At 37.0% G+C, this 21,393-nt stretch overlaps 1 protein-coding gene across 1 annotated transcript; it reads left to right on the top strand.

Moving 5' to 3' along the window:
• Window positions 1–577: 577 nt before the first annotated feature.
• Window positions 578–20,180, top strand: CASP8AP2 (caspase 8 associated protein 2). The gene is made up of 9 exons (XM_009887505.1): window positions 578–653; window positions 1,771–1,851; window positions 3,681–3,781; window positions 4,982–5,056; window positions 6,289–6,404; window positions 9,011–11,553; window positions 14,019–16,962; window positions 18,583–18,682; window positions 20,124–20,180. Exons 1-9 carry the CDS (start codon window positions 605–607, stop codon window positions 20,178–20,180), a joined length of 6,066 nt encoding a protein of 2,021 aa, XP_009885807.1. The 5' UTR covers window positions 578–604.
• Window positions 20,181–21,393: the final 1,213 nt, after the last annotated feature.

Here is a 21,393-nt window from a genome sequence, read left to right on the forward strand (position 1 = left end):
TATCGGTGCCGCAAGCGTGTGTGTCTGTAAGGTCGTTCTGCAATAGCTGTTGTGGCGGTTACTGTACGGTTTCGGCTGAACTTCGTCCTGTGGCTGAGCATTGCTATATGCCTCGGCGGGCAAAATGTTTCTTGCTGCTGCTCGTTACTGGTTTGGCTGGTGGTGTCAGACAGGGGGAAACTTGCTCTTAAATGGTCAGCAGAGGAGAAATGAGAATTATCAAATCAGGTTGTTTTAACTGGTTAAGATACAGGTTCAGCTGACTTGTTCATAAAATGCAGTGTTCCAGACCAAAATTTCATTATTTTTCTTTATTTGATACATATAAATAAAAGATACAGCCGAAGATCTTCAGGATGCTTATTTACAGGACATAATTTCGTACTTCTCTTCATAGAGCTCTACATTTGTTATCTTGGTGTAAGAGTCTTCTCATTCTAGTGTTGGATTTTGTTGAAGAGCAAGGGCCACAGGTAGCTCAGGTGTGATTGCCTTATTTCAACATACTTCTGTTTTATGATGATGTTCTGAAATTGTCAATTAATCTGTTGTCTTTCCTCTGATATTTTACTCATAGATGGGGAAGCCATAAGGAGTTTGTATCATGGCAACAGATGAGGATGGACTGGGACTGTTTGATATCCGCTACGGTGGTAAGATGTGTTAAGATTACTTTGTGGTTTGCAGTGAAATAACACAAGCAGTCCTATGAAAATAAATAGGTCCAAAAATAACTTAGAAAACAAAATGGAAACAGTTTAAGTTGGGACAAACACTGATAAGCTTCAACTGTAATTAAATGGCTGGGGCACATTACCAGTGTTACTCCCATTAGTAAATTTGGATTTTAAACCATAACCGTGTACTTTGGATTTCTAATATGTTTTGAGGGAATGGCTGGAACTGGTCTCTCCCCTGTGTTTTACAGTGTGTAATTTAACCTTTGCCATATCCTAATGAAGCGTGTATTTGGACATGTTAGGAGGTTTGTTCCTTTGTTTGCTATTTGTTAAGAGCAAATATGCTATCATCTGGTACCAGCAATCAGGGTACCCTAACGTTATTTCCAGCTCCACAGTTGATTGATCTGACATATGTTTGTGAGATTCCCAGCCTCAGAAGGGCTGTGGATGTTGATATTTTTCTTTATAATAAAAATATTTGTCGCAGAACTGGAGAGGTTCACATAGAGGAGATAAAAGGCATTGGAAAAACACATGAAGAGGGACCTAGGAAATTTAGATTAAAATACTTTTACAGAACCAGTTAGTATGTGAATAGATGGCAATAATAAAGCAAATTCTTTGGATTATGTTACAGACTGTTACAGTACTTAATGTTGAGCGAGAAATGTTTATTTTAACAGTGGTTTGATCATATTAATTTTATTTTTGTTTCTGAGTTGTATAAGTCTTGTGTTCTGTGTATTTTAGAGAACAGTTTCAAATTCAGATCAAGTTGACTTAGTTTATAATTTTAAATTGTATTTGTATTTAAAGCCATGTAATTTGCTTCATGCACAGGTCTTGTAATATTTGGGAACTGATTATACAAGACTGTCTTTGCTCCCTGGTGACTAAAGGTCTTTTCTACACAGTAGCATTAGCTTGCTGGGTAAAATTCCCCTGTCTTTTACTAGTCTGTGCTACTACTTTTACTACTCTCTACTGGTCTAGGATCATAGCTACACTTATTTTATGGGAAAGTTACAGGCTGGAGTGTACAAAACGTTTACTTTGGGTTTTGTTTTGTTTTGTTTTTTGGCTTTAGCTGAAGCTTCCCCCTTCAAGGAAGGTGATGAGAGCTCAGTGGATATTTACGATGGCTTGGACAGTGGTTTGACAGTTCTTGGTAGGTTGATTTTATCTTGCTGCTTGGCTTGGAGCTTTATAGAGTCTCCATGCTTTTTAGGCTGGTTTCAAGTAAAAACAATTTTATGTTTAGCTGGTGTAGCATATGCTTCAGTGAGCTACTTGTTTAAATTCAAGATGTAATGTTACACTCTGTATAAATACAGCAGATAGTTCTTGAAACTATTAACTAGTAGCTGAATGATTGTAAGATAGTTTTCATGTGATACTGGCTATTTTAAGAGACTTGGGCATAAAAAGGGGTGCAGAGAAACCTCAACTATTCTATCTATGCTTTGATATGGGACATTTTACCTTGGGAAAAGCACCTTTATTTTGTTGTTTTTAAATAGCTTCAGGAACAGAATCAACAGTCACTGATTGCTAAATCCCTAGTGAGAGCTCTGAAACATACTTTCTGTGTAATACAGTACATTCAGTAGAACCTTTTGTTACTTTCTGAATAATTTCATATGCTAAAGTAAATTAATTTCCTCTTTTAACTTCTTTGAAGGTAAGAAAGAAATGGACCCAGCACATGTTCTTTTTTAGGAGTCTTAGTGTACTATTTAATGAAATACTGTTTCTAGTATTTTAACAAGTGTTTCTCTACTGACCTTACTACTGTAAGGCCATTGAATTTTTATGGAAGGACTGTACTGTATCATACAGACATAAAGCATCTATACATCTTTTTCTCTCTTTCCTTTTGTATTTGTTACAGCATGTAACAGTATTCTCTAAGTATTTGACATACTGAGATGCATTGTTTAGTAAACATAGTAGATGCAAGGAGGAATAACTTAAAGAAGAGCAGATGTTTTATACAGTCCAGTTCATAGGGATCTCTTTTTTTAATTTAAAAAGAGGATCAGTGAGGTTTTTGCTATATGCAGATAAGGTGTTATTTGCATGTTGTCTTGCATTGTGTTAATAATACTCTGCATTATAGTTTTGTCCAAAGGATTGAAATGCAGCTTTGATACCTAACTTCATTTATTTGTCTACAAATTAACCTGTATTTCAGAGGTGTCATAAGTCAGGTCCTGTCAGTAATGAGTATTTGGTGAACCATCACACAGGTTGATTAGAGGAAAAAGCACCATTATCTAAATAATTGGGGTGTTTGGGTGTGGTTTTTTTTTGTTTTTTTTTTTCTCCATTTCTTCGTCATTTAGCTAGGGAGTTTCAGTTTGTGAGGGCAATACAAAACAGCAAAGAACATTTATTCAACACAAAAAGCATGGTATTCAACACCATACCAACTCTACAGTAACTCCATTTGGATTCTGATCAGCTGATCTGCATTTATGAATGTGTAGGTCATTGGCATCTGAGTATTCTTTTTCTCAATAATTTTTTTTCAACTGCAAATGTTTCCAAGGTGAAGTCTGGGCAAAAGCTAAATTAATTGTAGAATGCACATATTTATTCTAACTTTCTGCTATCTGTTGCCTCTGGAATTGTGGAACCTCAGATCACTGCTAAGATGTAGCCCTTCTTGCTTTGTAAATTAAGTATATTTACTGTGAGTTAGCTCTCCTTTGACTTAACTTACTATACAGTCATAAAATGTACCCATCTTTGTTGTTAGGTGTCCTGTATATCTCTTAATTTTTCTAACACAATGTTTTCAGTTGAACTTTAATTTTCGTCGTTACCTTTTATGTGGATGTAAATTGGATCGAGTATTTCCAATAAAACTAGCATAAATGTTGAAATTCAGAATAGGAGTTTCTCCAAATAAGGTCATGTGTTTTCCCCAGTGACACAATGCAACCTGATTAGAAAAATACCTTTTTCTTTGTGTAATTGACTTTCTGTCTACAGACAATTCTGCTCCAAACTCTACACCAGCTGGAAATGGCTTAAATTTATTTGATGAGATATTAATTGAAGAAGGGACTGCAAAGGAAGCATCCTACAATGAGGTGTGTATTAATGTGACAAAAATTAATCAGGTGGTTTGGGTTTTTCTTTCTTCCTATTTTTCTTGTGTAAAGTGCAAATAATGTTGTCGGTATGCTCACATTATTGGAAAAATAGGGAAACTTTTTAAATAAAGAAGTTAAAACAAGAGTGTGCTAATAAACTGTTATGTCAACAGGTTTATCAGAATAAGTGAATCTCTCACTCTGTGACATGGTCTGTTCTCATTTGATGTCCTTTGCATGCAGTTCACGTATCAGCTACAGCATGGGAAAATGTACTGTAATTTCCTTCTAGTTAAATATCTATTCAGATGTCTGATAGAAAGCTAGTCTTAACATTTCTCCCAACAAATTTTACCAGACTAAAGCAGATAGGTCATGGATTAATCTTATGTGTCATTAAATTTTGTCTTTGAGATTGAAGGCAACCGTGCAGTAGATAACTGCTTCTAGCAAAATTAGCAGAACACTTACTCATGTAGCATCACCTATCCTGGTCCATAAGACGCATCTTAACTACAAAATTGAGATTTTGAGAAAAAAGGACAAATGTTCACAGGTACAATGCACGATAGAAGAAGCAGGAGCAAAACCTCCAGGAGTCTACCAAGTGATGAAAACGTCACTTTGAAAGTTTGAAAGCAGTTGACTGTCAAGTATGACAATAGGGAAGTTGTCCATTCTTCTTTGAAAGTTTTATCACCATCTGCTTTTAAAAAAGGGCTCGTGCCAAGTGTATTTTAGTCAATTTTGTGATCTCGAGAGGAGGATGTCCTTTGCAGTCTATTTTTGCAATCCATGTTTGTAGTAAATTTTTGTTGTGCTTTTTCTTACTTGTTTTGTGTTATATAAAATCTGACAAACAAGTCTCCATCTGTAAGACTCTAAGAACTCCTGCCCCTCAATAATTGTGTCTTTAATTTCACAATAATATGGCTTCCTGTTACGTTCTAGCCTGTTACTGTTGGGCAAGTGCACATAGATTTCTTCTTATCTGAGTGTTTGTGATGTTTGAGAGACTTGAATGCCTGTTGGAGCATATTGAAGCTTTTTGTTTTAATATGGCATTAGTATGTTACTTTTGGAGAAAAGCAGAACTTTGTAATATAAATTACCGTGTTAACTAACTATGAATCTAGAGGATTAACTTTTCTGTGTAATTAATTCCACTTCTGTCCTGTGAATTCTTCTCTTTGACAGTTGCAGGCAGAATATGGAAAATGTCAGCAGCAAATTAAAGAGCTGATGAAGAAATTTAAGGAAATACAGGCACAGGTACTGTATTTCCCGGGGCAACATTGTCAAGATTTATGTACAGCAAACTGAATATTGCTTAGAGAGAGAGTCAATTTCATATGCTTTCCAGAATTAATCCATTGCGTGGATGGTTTGTAAAGCGCCTCTGTAGGTGCTAGGAGCTCGTTCTGCCTAGGAGAGTTGCTAGGATAGCCTACTGACAAAATCAGTAGGTAAATTCACTTGTATCACGATGTTGCGTGCAGTAAGACTTTAGTTACTTAAAAGCTATCTTCTGTCTCCTTAATTAGAAAAAAGGCATGTCAAATGAATAGTTATCAGAAAGGTATCCAGTTCCCTTGTTTTTTAAAAAATAGGCCTTCAGTACAGTGGGGAGAGGGTTGCAAAGGTACCTGAGCTGTCATTAGAACTGGAAGAGGATGTCGATGTTGCTTTGAGCGTAGTGCCATTTTGATAAGGCTGAACTGCTCTTCAGCTTGAGCTAGTACCCCTGTGCTGTGCCATTCTCTATAGTTAGGTTGTCTTGAGCAATTCTCCAACATGCTCTACTGTGTATTACAGATAAGTCCCAAAGGTTCTATGCTTTGAAATGGTAAGCCCTGTGACACTTCTGTATTGTTTTCTGCAAAACTTATCTGCCTTTTTAAGCAGGCTTTGCTGAGGGCAATTATGACGAGAAGGGGCTGTCTGTAGGATTGACAGATAGGGTTCTAGAACATCATATCTAGAAATGTGAGAATGATAGAGCACCCGAAGTTGGTTTTGATACCTTGAAAGAAACACAATTACTGTCTTTTGCTGGGCATGCTTAAAAGCTACATCTTTTATTTGACACAGTGACCAGGAAAGCAATAAATTGAGTAGAAGAATGAAGCAAAGGGGCAGACTGTAATCTGTAATTTTTTAGCTCTGTGGTTACTTGCTGTATGGCATATTTCAGTGTTAATAAATGGTATGCCTAAAACCTCTTAAACGATTACCAGGAACACAAACAGGAGCATAACATGAGTGATGTTTTGTTTTTTTTTTTAAAAAAAAAAAAAAAGAAGCTCCTTTGGATCTCAATAATTCTGACTTCTCCAAAAGACTTTCTGTATGTTCTACTGTCAGTTTGCATATGATGGGACTTTTTCAAATGGTTGTCTTGCACTGTTTTTCTTTATGTGTTTGTATACCCAAGGTAATTCTTGGTTTTTTTTTTTCTCTCCCCCCTGGCCCCTTGCTCTACTTTTTGTATATATTTAAAATAGAATGTCATTCTACAGAATGAAAACCAAGCTCTCAAAAAGAATATTTCAGCACTTATCAAAACAGCAAGAGTGGAAATTAACCGTAAGGATGAAGAGATCAGTAATCTCCATCAAAGGTATAACTGGATAGTGCAACTGAAAATATGCTTTTTGTCTGTTCATGTTTATATACTTGTAAGAAACTTTTATGCCTATTTTATGTAAAACTAATGAAGAAAATCATTACTTACTAAACCACACACTTGTTTACTATTGGTACAATCAGAGGAAATAGATACGTATCATCTTTGTTTGGTGAGGTCTTTGGTTTTTAATTAAGAAAACAAGGAGGAATCCAAAAAGCGACCATTTGCCTGAACTCTTTTTTTGGTTTGTGTTGTTTAATCACCCATTCCTGGTGAGTTATCTAACCATCTTGCATGTTTCAAAGCAGGTATTACCTTGCACAGTTCAGCTTCAGAACTAGTCTATTTTATGGTCTCAGACATGAATTCCATGGAATTTTTCAGACAACAAATGAAACTAAATAAACTATACAGTGTTTTCATGGCAAGATATGAAAGCCCTATCTCCGATGGTGGGGGATAGCAGATAGAGAATTCTTGGTAGTTTCTGTGTACTACGATTCTTACTGCAAGGAGTTGAAAATAATATATTGAACTATAGATGGGAGAGTAGCTGAGTTTTAAGGTTTCTGAATTTCTGGAGACCAGAGCAAGGGTCCAAGGTTCAGGACCTCTAGCTTATCACAAGGTCACCTGCTTGCCGCTTGTGTTACATCAGCCACCTCATTGGTTGGTTTGTGTTTCAGTTTGACCATTTGATATTTTCTTGCACCAAAAGGTGTCATAAAGAAGAAGGTTCATTTGATGTTACTGTGCTGGAGGCTACATGCATATTAACTATGCAATTTTTTTTCTAAATACTGAAAATTACCAGATATGATCCGATGGAAGTCCAGAGGTTTTAACATGTGTAATTCATTCAGTTGATTGGCTTTGACACGATAGCTGTCATTGTCACACCTTTGAGTGTAGTATTCTGGGTTTTAAATTAAATTGTTTGAAAAATATTTTCTTGTTTTGAATACTCGCCCTCATTAAAGAGTTTACAAACTCTGTTGCAATACCTTCTGATGGTGATGGAAAATTTATGAACAGGGTATTTGATCTAGGTATTTTGGAGGCATACACCATGGAAAATTGTGGGGAAAGTGGCACTTCAAGTCTTAGAAGCACGCCTTGTCTGCTGCATGGTCTATAATAAATTAGCTCATCTTGAGCAGGCTCCTTATCTGTAAAGACTGCTTCAGAGATAATGTCTTTGTGGGAAATAGTGCTTATCTAAAAAAAGCCAAACAAACTAACAACAAACCAAAACCAATAAAACCAGCCAAACAAAAACAAACTAAAAAAACCTCACTTGGATAAAATTACATTCATGACACATGTATGCAGATTTAATAGGCAACATAAAGTACAGCAAAAACTTGTCAGTATTGTTAAAAATAAAACGGAAATACAGGAAAGGGTTTTGGATTGCAACAGCTGCAGCATTGGTTTAGTTCACCGTTCAATTCACATCACAATGTCACATTTTTGGAGTAGAGCCAGTTGTAAAAGCTGATCATTACATACTTAAATTTACTGTATCGGCCCACAGGAAGTGTTCAGTTTTATAAAGCAAAACCAACCCCATTTTGTATTGGAGATAAACGTGGAATTATTTTACATTTGACTGATTCCTTACAAGTGGATACTGAATCAACATAGAATTTTAGGCCAAGACCAAATGTCAGTGTGTAGCAGCCCCTTCATCCTCGACCCTCTAAAAAAGGAGCCACATATTTGGTGGTTTGCTGCCATCATTTGTTGATACGACTTTTACTTCTGTGTACTTCTGCATTGGTTAAACACAGTCTTTCCTTTGAGATAGTGGAGAGTATTTAAGAAGATTGCCATTGCTTTTAACCATGTCATTTTAATGAAATGTTACATTGAATATGGCAGCAAAGTGTCTGTTTGGGGTTTTTTTGTTGGTTGTTTTTTTGTTGGTTGTTGTGTTTTCCTGATAAGGTAACTTTGATGAGTTCTATCAGTAATGAGTAAGAGTTCAGGTTGTACAGGCTACGTGTGCCCTTTTAAAATTTTTTTTTCTTTTATTGTGATGACCTTGCAGCAGTAGCATGTGGCCTTGATGAGACTTGATTATTGTAAGTTACTACTTGTTTTCTGCAGCTTGCAGCAAGTTCCAAACATGGTAGCTTATTTGCTTATTGGATAGAGTAAGTATGATCAGATTATACCTATTCTTTTGGTTCCCAGTTTACCAAATAGTGACCTATTAAATTGCACATTTTTTATTTTTTATTTTAATTACTAATGCTGTAAAGAACAACTTTTTTTTTCCTTGGGGAAGGCTCTCTTTATTGTTGGACAATGTAATACTAATTTGAATTACTGAAATTGTTAATTAGACTCAGTACAGTGTTTTTCCACAGATCTTGCTTTTGCTTTTGATGAATTTCTTTTGGAAAATTATATTCTTTTAGTGTGTGCTAATGGAAATTTTTTAACTTCTATTTTTATCCCTCATTTTTTCCAACTTGAAGCTGAAAGGAAAGTATGAAAAAATTTTAGAGATATGGATTAATTGCAATTCATCTTTGATTGTGTTTAAATAAATTTCAAAGCTAACATGACTTTTTTCATTTTGTAAACAGGCTATCGGAATTTCCCAATCATCGAAGTAGCTTCACCAGAACATATCCTCCAGGATCAACTAACGGAAGGTGCTCTGAGATGTGCAAAACAAAAGATTCCAAATTCAGACCTTCTGATTTAGGTGACAGTATAAAGATGGAGCATAGAATGAAAAATGACTGTTCAAAAGATACATACCACAGTTACTCGTCTCATAATGCAGACAACGGGAAGTCTAGCTCTGAAAAAAGAAACACTCCATATTTACTGAGGTATCCTCCTGAAGAGCTCTGCAACGATGGTAGTCCTACGTGTCTACCGAGCTATGACCATAGTTCCAACAAGGATAACAGAAAGGAAAGAAAAGAAGTTAAAAGTAATGAACAGTATAGTAGGGGAAATGTCAACAAATACAAAAGAGAAGTACATCAGAGCACCGGAACCAATGGTAACTGTAACAATGGTGACAGTGATGATGGGAATTCAGATCCTCAGCAAAAGCTGAAAACCCTTTCAGAGAAGGCTAGTAAAAATGAGTCACAACAAAAAAGTCAGAGCGTAAAACTCAAATGCAGTCCAAGTGTAGAAAGAAGAGTAGAAAGGGGTGCTTCTTCCTGGGAGAAACAACCTACCAGTAAAGACAGATTTCAAACAAGAGGTGAATTGTATGCTGAGGAGAGATCACAAAATTTATTTAAAAAAGACATTAAAGTACATGATAAAGATGAAAAAAACACTGGCCAAAAAAATAAACCAAATGAAAAGCTACAGGAGCAACCGAGGAGGTCTGGTAGAGGGAGTAGTCCACACTCAAAGAATGAACATTCAAAGAGTCTTCATGAATCTCGTAAATGTCGCATGGAAGAGTCTAGAAAAGGGAGAGACATTGACTGCAAGAGAGACCGGGGAACAAATGATCATACTTCTCGAGAGGGAAGGACTTCACCTTCTAATTCCAGCAGCAGAGAGCATAAATACGCACGCTTGAGGGAAAACAGCAGTAGATATGAATGGGAAACAGCACATTCCAAATCAGAAAGACACAGAACTGAAGAAAAAAGGAAAAGAGAAAGAGAGAATCAGGATGAAAATAGACACTTTAGAAATGAAAGAAAAGTTGCAAAAGAGATTTCTCACCATTCTGGAAAAGAATCCAAGAAAAGTATAGATGTTACAAAAAGTGAGAGAAACAAGTCCTATAAGCTAGAAGAAACACACAGAGTAGCAGATAGCTTAAAAGACCATAAAATCCCCAAAACTAAAGATGATCAAACTGGGACAAAAAGCAAAGACTTAAAACTTAGCTTTATGGAAAAGCTAAATTTAACTCTTTCTCCTGCTAAGAAACAATGTCCCTCCCCAAACCAGGACACAGATGGACTTAAAACACCTTCCCAAAAGGCCACTGAAGAGGGAAGTACAGAGCTTATGCTGCAGGCAGAACTGTTAGACTCTGACCACCCTGTTAACTGTGGTCCCGCAGAGCAAGCTAATGCAACAGTACGAGTTCTGGACAGTACAGCTCAAAGCGATGTGGAACCAGCACTGCCTATTTCTGTCAGTTCTGAAAATGAAGCCTTGAAAGTAACAGCAGCAGCAAATCCAGTGCAGTCTGAAGAATTGCCAGCCCTGCCAACTGATGAACAGAGCTCAGAAACCTTACCAGAAGCAGAAGTAGGTCAGGTACATCCCCAAGCCTTGCCAGGAGCAGCAGAGGTACTGGTTCCTGATGAAATGCAGGCTGAAACGTCAGAAGCAGCAGAGGCTTGTGATCTGGCTGAATCTGAAGCCTCAGCAACTGCAGTGGCAATGACGGATCTGAATCGCCCTGAATCTTTGCCCCTGGAGGTGGCAGGGAGTGTGGTGGGGTGTGAAAACTTGCCTGTGACAGTGGGTGTGATGCAGGATGATAATGTAGCAGCAGCAGAAGTGGCACTGTCTGAACCTGCTGGTGAAAGTATGGGAGCCCTTCCAGAGTCAGCAGCAGAGAAGAAAGAGGAAGATAAAATATGGCTAGCTGCTGACATAGAAAGCTCAGCAGACCAAGGTGGCTCTCAAATTGTCTTAGATGACTTGGAAGCCAGAAGTTCTGGTGACCTGGAGTCCTGTGATGTCGCAGATGATATTAGCAAAACGAAACCAGACTCTTTAATGGAAGTAGTGAAGGACGATGATCACTTGGCTACAGAAAATGTTGAGTGTCCCACTGAGGAAAAGGGTGTCTGCGAAATTAATATGAGTACATCTCAGTCACTTGACAGAACTATGTTAACTGATAAGGATGAACCATTAGTTGACCAGAATGCTCATGACCTGGAGCCAGATCTAACTGAAATCAGTGCTGCAGCATCTTCTCTTAGTGGTGAGCTGTATCCTAGAACTAAAGAGAGAGAAACTAACCCTGTTCCTGTTGATGATGACAGCTCAATACTGAGCATTGATCTCAATCACTTGAGGTATATTCCGAAGGCGATCAGCCCACTGAACAGTCCAATGCGCCCTTTGGCTAAAGCACTTAAGATGGAAAGTCCCTGCAAAGGTCTTGTGAAGAGTTATAATAAAGGTATTTGTATATGTATATTCTAATTTCTACATAAATGCTTAGAAGATCCCTTCATGGAAAGCTGAAATTCTTTTAACTGCTTTCTCGAAAATATAAATTGTTTCTTCTTAAGCTGTATAAGTCTCAATGGTCCTTTTTGTTTGTAGTGGAACTATTGAACAATGCAGCCGAGATTGTAGCCAATTGAACATAATTGCTATAAAAATTGGAGATTATCACTGCTTACAGATGAACGGTTGAAATAAGAGTTATGTATTAACTTCTAAAAGAAATACATGTAGGTTTCTTAAGTGCAGTTATTTCTGAGTAGATCTCATTAGGATTTTGTCTGGAGTTGTAGAGGCAAAAGTTACTTAGAATCGTATTCTTTCAAGTATTTGTGAGAAAGCTGAAGAGAGTACCAGAGACTTAAATTCTAGGAATGTCAGCTGTGCTCTCCATCTGAATTAATTTCAGCATGAATTTTTATATATGTTTTATAATTGTGAGTCAGCCAGTGCGGGAAAAAGTAGAACAAATAGAACATTAGAATTTATCATTAATGAAGCAGGAGCTAACTCCTAAATAAGATGTCAGGGAGATAAAATGCTATGACAGCATTCACAGGAAGAGAAAATAGATGACCCAAAGTTTAAATCTTGTACTTGTATGAATTTAACTCTTCCTGTAATGTCCTGCTGCAACTAATAAAAAGTTTCCTTGGAAGTTAAGATTTCCTATTAGAAGAGGAATGGTAGAGTTGCCTTTAAATCCTTTTTCTCATGTTTCAGGACATAATCCTTATTTCTTTTTGCAAATCTTAGTGTGGTGTACTCTGGAATTCTGTCTCTTGTGCTTGAGACAGCTACTCACTTAAGTGTGAATTCTTTTAGCAATTTACATTTCATTTCTACAGTAGTTTATATTGTTTGAAATATCTGGGAGGACACAAGAGCTTTGGGATCAGAGTAGATGAACGTCAACTAAAAGTATTTTTCTCATTTTGTAGTGTTTCTCCGAGTTACTTATTAGAGGAATCCATCCTGTCCAGAACTTGCTACTAATTTCCAAAGCAGTGATTTTCAGCTCTGAAGTTAGATGCCTAGTTGTCTTTGTGATCTGACTAATGTGTGTCAAATGTTCTGCATCTGTTAAATTGACAGGAGGCTATGGTTTCTCTTGGCCTTGAAGTCAGTACTCGCCTTTCTACTGTTCTGTGGGACGGGGGTACATACATTAATACTATATTTTGACCACTTTCATTTTATGCTATGGTTTGTCAAAATATTGAAGTGGTTAGCTTGAGAAGGTATTGATCCCTGTAAAACTGAAATGGAGGCGGTGATGGAATATGTTTTTGCCCCTGTAGAGTCTGTATAAAGTAAACATTTTCAAATGATGCTTTAAAGTGTTAATCACAAATTCATTTTTTATGGAGATCAATTTAGATATGATCTTTTATGAGATTAAATGTTTGTTTATGAGATTACAGATTTAATTCCTGTCATTAAGCAGTCTAATCTATGTGTGATTGAACATTAGAGTGTTTTATTAACTAGAGTGCCCAGCAAGCCTAAAATTAACTGTAAATCTCGTTAATCAATACATATGCACTTCAGTGGAATTTATGTACAATGGAAATGAGCTTGCCTGTTCATCTTTTGTAACATGCTGCTTTGTAGCTAAATGTAATTGTTTATTTTTCTTAACAAAATAGCATTTGGTTTGAATTTTAAATGATGATTAAATATGTATTTAATGATATCTCAAAAATATAAAACATTTAATAAACTTATTTGTGAGGCAGAGTAAGGCATACTACATTTGGCAGAACTTTTTAGTCTTTCCTCTCACATATCTCTCTACTCATTCCTGTCATTCAGGAACCTGAACTGGAGGCTTTCTCCAAATTTCTAAAAAAAGCTTTTTATGTTGTTGTGCTTAGTTACAGTGCTGGTGATCTTATATGCATCAAAAACTGAAATAGGCGTTTTACCCTGGAAAAGACGAGTGCAAACATTAATAGGTCATTTGTTCTTCTCATTTGGTTTTTGTTGTGAGACTGTTAAAAGCAAAGCCACCTATTGTATCTAAATGTTAGTCCATAATGATGTTAAAGTTAAAATTTAGCTGGTGCAGCATTCAGAAAACTTGTTCAAGTATATGGAAAGAAGTCCAAAACTGAGGGAAACTGCTAGATTTTTGTTTTTAATGGATGTATTTGTGAGATCAGTCACATGTTTTTGGTGAAATGTTGAGGTCTGATTTCCCCTTTGAAGCTCAGAAAAATCTCTTCAATTAGAAGCTGCTGAAGCAAACCACCCACACTTGTTATAGCCCAAACTTCCTGAGTTATCATTGGCAGTTTCAAACAAACAGTTCTGAACCGTCACTTTACAGAAGAGAATCTTCCAGGTTTTTCTGAAAATGTCTGTTTATAATTGCATTCTTTATGGTGATTAGCAAACTGTTTTTTCTTTTTACAGATTTAATTCCTGAAAGTACAGTTCTTGTGTGTCCCTCAAAGAATTTGTCGAAGGAGGTAAACAAAGAAAATCAAAAGCCAGTTAGCATGTCTGATGAACACTTAGAGATGGAGTCCCAGCTGAGTGTCTCTTCAGATGAAATAGAAGAAGGAGAAATCATAAGTAGTGATGAAGACGAAGAAAAATCTAAACCAGAAAGAGGCTCTGAAAATACAAAAAAGTCAGGACCAAAAGCTTCTCCTGAGACACGAAATTTGACCAGCGGTCCGCAGAATCAAAAGAGCAAAACTGTGCGTTGCAATGAAGATAATGGAAAGTTTGTTTCTGTGAAAGTAAGTACAAAGAACAGAGAGAGGCATAAAAATCAGACATTCAGATCTTCGAAGGATACAAAGAAAAATAAAACTGTGAGCATTGCTTGTCTTGAAAAAATAGTTCATGTTATTGTTGAACCTTCAAATGTACAAGAAATCATGCAGATGCTAAGAGCTATACGAAAACAGATGAGGAAAAATTATATGAAGTTCAAGGTACACTTCCCAGTTCAGCATTTTCACAGAATTATAGAATCTGGTATCATAAATTTTACATCATTGATAAAATACTTGAACTTTTCCAAGATGTCTACATTGGGTGAGACATTAAAATTGAGTATCTGTGATATTATAGAGTCCAAACTTAAGCAAGTGAAAAAGAATGCAATAGTGGACCGTCTTTTTGAACAACAAGTATCAGATATGAAAAAACAGTTATGGAAATTTGTAGATGAACAGCTTGATTACTTACTTGAAAAGATAAGGAGAATTATAATAAAACTATGTGATGTGGGAAATGTGGGAAATGAGAGTGAGGAAGGGAAGTTTGAGAGAGCAGGAAAGCAAAAACACAAGATCAGTCATAAAAACGATATGCAAAGATCTAGAAAAAAGTCCCTGAAAGCCAGATCTCAAAAACCTGAAGAATATATCCTTTCAAAACAAATTGTGGATTATCAACAACCTAAGTGTCACCATGAGAAAAATAAAACAGATGCACCAAAACCTGCCTTTACAAAATGTCTTAACTCCATTGATAACACCAGGAATTCCCAAACCAAAGTGCACGTCTCTAAAGAGAATAGTTTGCAAGGCACTCTCACTCCATTGAAGGGTATAAAATATGAAAAGGAAGGATTCCAGCTATCCAGAGATGCTAACAAGTCTGATCTTAGTTACGAGCTTCTCACAGAACAACAAGCATCCAGTCTCACGTTTAATCTTGTAAGTGATGCTCAAATGGGTGAAATTTTCAAAAGCTTATTGCAAGGTTCTGATCTCTTGGAAAAAAATGGTGCCAATATCGACAGAAATGAGTGGGAATTCAGAACTCCTGAAAAACAGTTTTTAGACAGTCATAAATGCAGAGGTAATGGTGCCGGACTGGTGCAAGAGATTGCTCCAAAGGAGGCTTGTGTGGAATCTCGACCAGTAGAGGATATTAACTGGCCTATTGTTTCACCTGTAAGAGCTCCCTCTTTAGCATCGAGGCTTCAGATGTCTGTTGATCCAGATGTGCTAGATGAAAGCTGTATGTTTGAGGTTCCTACAAGTGCAGCTTCATGCAAAGATGATGACAATTTACAAAAGAATAAAGCATTTGTTTCTTCTATCCTCCTTGAAGATTTGGCTGTTTCCTTAACTATTCCATCACCTTTGAAATCAGACGCTCACCTCAGCTTCCTAAAACCTGAGAATAATTCTAGCTCAACTCCCGAGGGTGTTCTTAGTGCACATTACAGCGAAGATGCGCTTCTTGAAGAGGAGGATGCCACTGAACAAGACATTCATTTGGCTTTAGAGTCTGATAACTCAAGCAGTAAATCGAGTTGTTCTTCATCATGGACAAGTCGGCCTGTTGCTCCCGGTTTTCAGTGTCGCCCCAGCCTACCAATGCAAGCAGTAATCATGGAGAAATCTAATGATCATTTTATTGTTAAGATTAGACGTGCGGTGCCATGTACCTCACAAGCATCTGATCAGGTGGCTTCAGTGAAGGAGGTGCGGGCATCCTCAACCAAGACTGAAAAAGAAGAAATGAGAAATGGGGGAAAAGAAAGGGGCAGTCAGAGTGCCACAGCAGTCGCTGTGCAAGAAACTCTCAAACCAGATGTGGTTCAGATAGATCAGTTGCCTCATGTCAGCACTGGACAAGAACAAAATCCTGCCTTACCTCCGCCTCTGAGTAGTATTGGACAGGAAGAGACTCCTCCGTTGCTTGGACCCTGTAGAAAATCTTCAAACACAGAGAGCCATGACACTGAAAGCCCAGATGAGGTCTCTGAGCAATCTCAGGCACACAAATTAAAAGTGTCTGAAAACATAAATGAAATGGGTGTTAGATCTCAAGCTTCTTTTCCTGCTGGATGCAGTACGGAGTCATACATAGACTTAACGGATGATATTGTTAGTGAAACTTCATGTCGTGCAGTGGAATCCACTGCAGATAACAGGACTCAGGAAACTTCTGCAGGAAACTCAGAAATCGGTGATAAAAAGGAAGAACTGGAAGAGTGCTCCGATGCATTTATAGACTTAACTGAAGAGCTTTCCAATGAGACTGTAGCAGGTGAATCTAATCTTGAAACAAAATCCACTTCAAATACTGATGTAGGATGCCAGATAAGTATAGATGATAAAACTAGTAAAAAAAGGAAAAAGGAGGCTGTCAGAGAGAATTCCAGCTCAAAAAGGCAACGAAAAGAAACTGAATCAGCAGGCGAAGGGAGTGATGCAAGTGATGGGAAGTCTGAAGAAGTAAATTCAGCACACAAACAATGTTCTAACAAGAAGAATGAGTTGCAGCAGAACAAAGACTCTTCTCCATTGGCTTCATCTGTGTCATCACCAAGTCTGTACGCCAAAAACATCATTAAAAAGAAGGGAGAAGTAGTAGTTTCCTGGACGAGGTAATTTCTGATTTGATCTGTTTGATTGTTTTAGGTTTGGGTTTTGGTTTGTGGTTTTTTTTACTATGTGATATACTGAAAAGTGGCAAGAAAAGGATATTTAGCTAATGGCTGAAGTTATTCAGTAGCTCTGCATCCTTCTGTAAACAGTGGAGTGGGAGCCTCCTTCTATCTATGCAGGGTGGTTTTATGAGATTGGTGTCTTCTCTTCGAGTACCACGGAAAGGAGACGAAGTCTATTTTATCCTTTTTCTATACAGTTGTCCAGGGGAAAACAAATTTAAGAGATGAACTGGTTTCATTTAATCCTGTTAGCAGCCTTTGGAAGAGAACAATTTTTAGTCATTTCTTAGGTAGGTTAAATAGGATTAGCCTTAAAGAAGGTGACTTCCATGTGTCACAACCAATTCCATCACTTACCCAGATCTCCCAAAACAAGAGTATTTTTTGCTTTTGTTTTTAAAGCTTGTGTGCTAAGGTAACAATACCTACTATATTGCACTATCTGTAATTTTTGTTTCCCCTGCCCATTTCCTTTTCTGTCTGAAAATTCCAGGCATTGTATGTGTCGAAGTTACATGCAAAATTATTGTGGTGTATTCTTATCCTTAAGAAACTATAGTTAGCAGGCTTTGCTGTTCTTGCTACAACTTTATACGATCAACACTTTATAAAGGGGCTCCTAAAATTTTCAGGGCGGACTTTGCTTAACTATAGTTCAGATATAAAGTAAGTTTCTAGGTAGCATTTTAAAAGAAAATCAACTGCTTTGTGGAAAAAAGACTGCAAAAGCTAATACGATTTTTAGTTTGCAAACCAATGAGGTAGGAAGAGATTATCACAGTTTTCCTTGTGTATATGACTAGGTTTTCTGTGTCAGAGTCTTTGTCCATCTTTGAATTATTATCCCCACCAAAAAAGTTTATTTAAATAACTAGTCATTACATTTTTTCTTTGAAAAGGGGGAAATTAAATATTTTATTGGAATATGGCAGGTTTCAATCAAAGGTACATAGTAGCTACTGTGTAATAGCTGTGTCTATATACATTTTACATATACCTAAATTCATTAATGAGACAAACAGCAAATCGGTGACCCACTTAAGAACAGACTTCTGGTCCTTTATTCTCATGTGAAAAGTAGATGTGCTCTGTTATATTAAACCACTTAAAGAAGTCAGACACCTCTCTGTTTGATATTTGAACCTCAGTGGGCCTTAGGTGAAAGCTGCTGCTCAGCTGTGCAAACTGAGGCAAGTCTGCCTAGAACTACTGGCCCCTGTTGAATTTATGAGTTCTTTTCAATTCAAGTTTAAATGTCTGCTTTAGAAGCCTAAAACTCTTTTTGAGGACTTTGGTTTTGGGCTAACTCTGTTGTAATAATCCTGCCCTTCCTGATAGGGTAGCATCATCGCCACCAGCACTTCTTTGTACTGACTCAGTTACTCTGTGCTGGTAGAGGGGAGGATCTTCCATAGGTTCATTGTTACTGTTTGAACTCGTTACGTGGTTTGGAAATATTCAGAATTTTATATATACCTCTCTCTCTATATATATATTTTGTTTATATGGATGTACACATATATGTATTAATATTTTTAAAATGCATTTTTGCTATAGAAATGATGACCGAGAAATTTTACTGGAATGTCAGAGAAAAGGACCGTCAAGCAAAACTTTTGTTTCCTTAGCCACTAGGCTGAATAAAAGCCCAAATCAAGTAGGTACTATCATTCTTATATTTGGTAACAACTGTGTTGCTACATCGGTGATTGCAGTTGAACAAAAACCTTTGGAGATCATCTGCTAATTTGAAGTTATTTTTTCCTCATGTCTTTTGGTGGGGGGTTCCTGAAAAGTAATCTCCCGGTTGTTACCTGTTAAAAATATACATTATACGGATCACACAGAATCACACAGAATGGTCAGGGTTGGAAGGGACCTCTGGAGATCATCTAGTCCAACCCCCCCACCAGAGCACGGTCACCTACAACAGGTTGCACAGAACAACAGGTTGAACCGGATATTATGGTCCAGGGATTCTTCAGTCAGTACTTGTTTGATTGGTACGTTGAAACTGCTGTGTTCAATCATAAGTCAGGGACAACAGGATTGTTTCTATTGTTGAATCAGCACTTAGATAAAGAAAGACAATTTGGAGAGGCCCAAAACCTTTGCACGCATTCAGTAGATTAGAAAAGGATTAAAATTAGAGCTGGAAAAATACACCAATATTTTGCAGAAAGGACATTTTTCATTAAAGTATTTCCTTTTTTCTTTCACTTTTTAATTAGGAAACTTCAAAAGTGATGTAGAATATTTCCAGAGGTTTGCATATAACTTTGTACTTGTCTTGAATTTCTGTCTTAATCTCTATCCTGCAAATCTAAAAAGGGAAGAACACCCATTTGACTAAGTTAGGAAATCCTGCATGCTCAGGATTTGGCTTTTAGGGTGTTGTCTTTTATGGTCACAGAGCCTCTGTGGGATTTAGAAGCTGTTGGGGTGGATGGTTGGATAAAACAGTGTTACCTGTGCATTTATGCCACTTTTTTGAGTTAACTGTTTGGTGGACGGTAGATATGCTATAGCAATATGTATATAGTGTTGAGAAATACTAACTCACGATTGAATGAGGTCACTATGTAAGCTGTAGCTGTGCTCAACAAAAAGGTGTTTGGCTCTCGTCTACAGACCAGTTTTGTAAAATCCCCAGTAGGTAGATTACTCCGTGATGAGCCATAAATACCTGAAGCAACGGTTGTACAAGAGGGTAGAAAATAACCAATAAACTGTGCTTTTTGTGGAGTACAAATTAAGTTTTTGTCCTTACATTTGAATCTTACTCACAGTTATACCTGGCAAAATTCAAGTCTAACTGACTTTGAAGCCTTCATTTTTTTCCTCCTTGCTGTAAGGAAACCTGTGTTAAACCACTAGTTGGCTCTAGCTCTCTGTGATTAACCTAGAGGCTATTTTAGATGTCAAAGGTATAGGAAGACTTCCAACATCCAGTTAACTTGTTATGGTGCTCCTAAAATTCTCCCGCTAAAGTTTTTATTGGAAACAAATAAAAAACAAAATAGTGGTCTCTTTAAAAAAAGTCTATGCTGTCAGAGCACTGGGGCCTTAATGATATGTCTTTTTTCGTCCTCCATCAGGTTGCAGAAAGATTCAAGCAGTTAATGAAGCTGTTCAAGAAATCCAAGTGCAAGTAAACTTACCACCAAGTTGCTTCATGGTTACAGGGTTTAGCTGTTACCAGCTACGGTGGACTACAACCACTGCCTTCATATGATTGGATTAGTGGGAGGTATCCAAGTCAGAATACTGTTTGGTAAATCTGATGCACTGTTAATTATTTACTTCCCTGTCCATGTTTCCTCCGAAGTGCTTTATCAAAACAACACAGAGGGAACTTTACAAACAAACTGGAAAGAACGGGCACATACAAATGGAGCATTATCACTTCAAGGGGGTGACATCTCCTGTTGGTTAAATGTGTTCTATAAGCAAAGACAAGGGCGTGCAGTCAAGTGAAAACGGTGGCTCTTGCGTAACTTGTCGGAAGTACGGCATATGGTGATGTTGAGCTATGATTTTAAAAAGTAGGAGTGCTTTGGAATCCAGTTGGTAAATAATCCTGGAAAACGGTAGGTATGTCATCTTGGTTACCTTGAAACATATTTTATGAAGTTAGGCCTTTTTCTTTTAAAATAAGTCAGGGCAATGATAGCAACGATTCCAAAAGCTGCTTATCGAGTAACTGCATTCTGATGGTAAGCAATAGGTGGTTCTCGCTGCTTTGTCAGTTACTCATAGTGGCTTTCAAGGAAAGAATCTGGCACTGAGTATAGGGTTTGTCTTCCACTTTAAGCACATTATCTAAGCCATTTCTAAATTACTTCAGTGTTCAACAGAGATTAATTAATGTGTCTATGAGGGTGCCCATCTGTTGGCATGGACAACGTAGAAAATCTGCACCAATTATCTAGTCCAGACCTCTAACTTTCTGATTTTTGAAGTCGAATAAAATGAGTCCCACCCTTGGTGAGAGAGTGAAGCCAGTCATTAATGCAGTGACCAACTTTTCAGTTTCTTCTAAATTGTGAAATGCTGTAATGAGTGTTCGTTTACAAAGAACTCCCTTGTAGATAAAAACATTTTGCAGTTCTGATGATATTTAAAAAGCTTTAGTATTGAATTTTGAATAGTTGGAGGGGCAGTGAAAAATGTATTGGAATTATTTTCCAATTTTTTTTTTCTTTGGAAAAGGCTGATATGTTTTTCTGCTCCAAATTACATCTGGGAAAGGTACTTAATTTAGGTCTTCAACATAATGAACGTTCTTATTTGTTTAAAAAAAATAAAAATTGACAAGTGATTTTCATTTTTAAAATTAATTTAGAAACAAACTCTTGCAGATTTGTA

This window comes from Charadrius vociferus, unplaced genomic scaffold, assembly GCF_000708025.1.
Source record: "Charadrius vociferus isolate BGI_N301 unplaced genomic scaffold, ASM70802v2 scaffold185, whole genome shotgun sequence".
NCBI classification, from domain to species: Eukaryota; Metazoa; Chordata; class Aves; order Charadriiformes; family Charadriidae; genus Charadrius; species Charadrius vociferus.

Bases quoted from the DNA above. Each gene is read 5' to 3' on its own strand.
- CASP8AP2 (XM_009887505.1), top strand. From the start codon at position 605: ATGGCAACAGATGAGGATGGACTGGGACTGTTTGATATCCGCTACGGT. The intron at 654-1,770 runs GTAAGATGTGTT...TTTTGGCTTTAG, and splicing joins GTTTGATATCCGCTACGGTG to CTGAAGCTTCCCCCTTCAAG. The intron at 3,782-4,981 runs GTGTGTATTAAT...TCTCTTTGACAG, and splicing joins AGGAAGCATCCTACAATGAG to TTGCAGGCAGAATATGGAAA.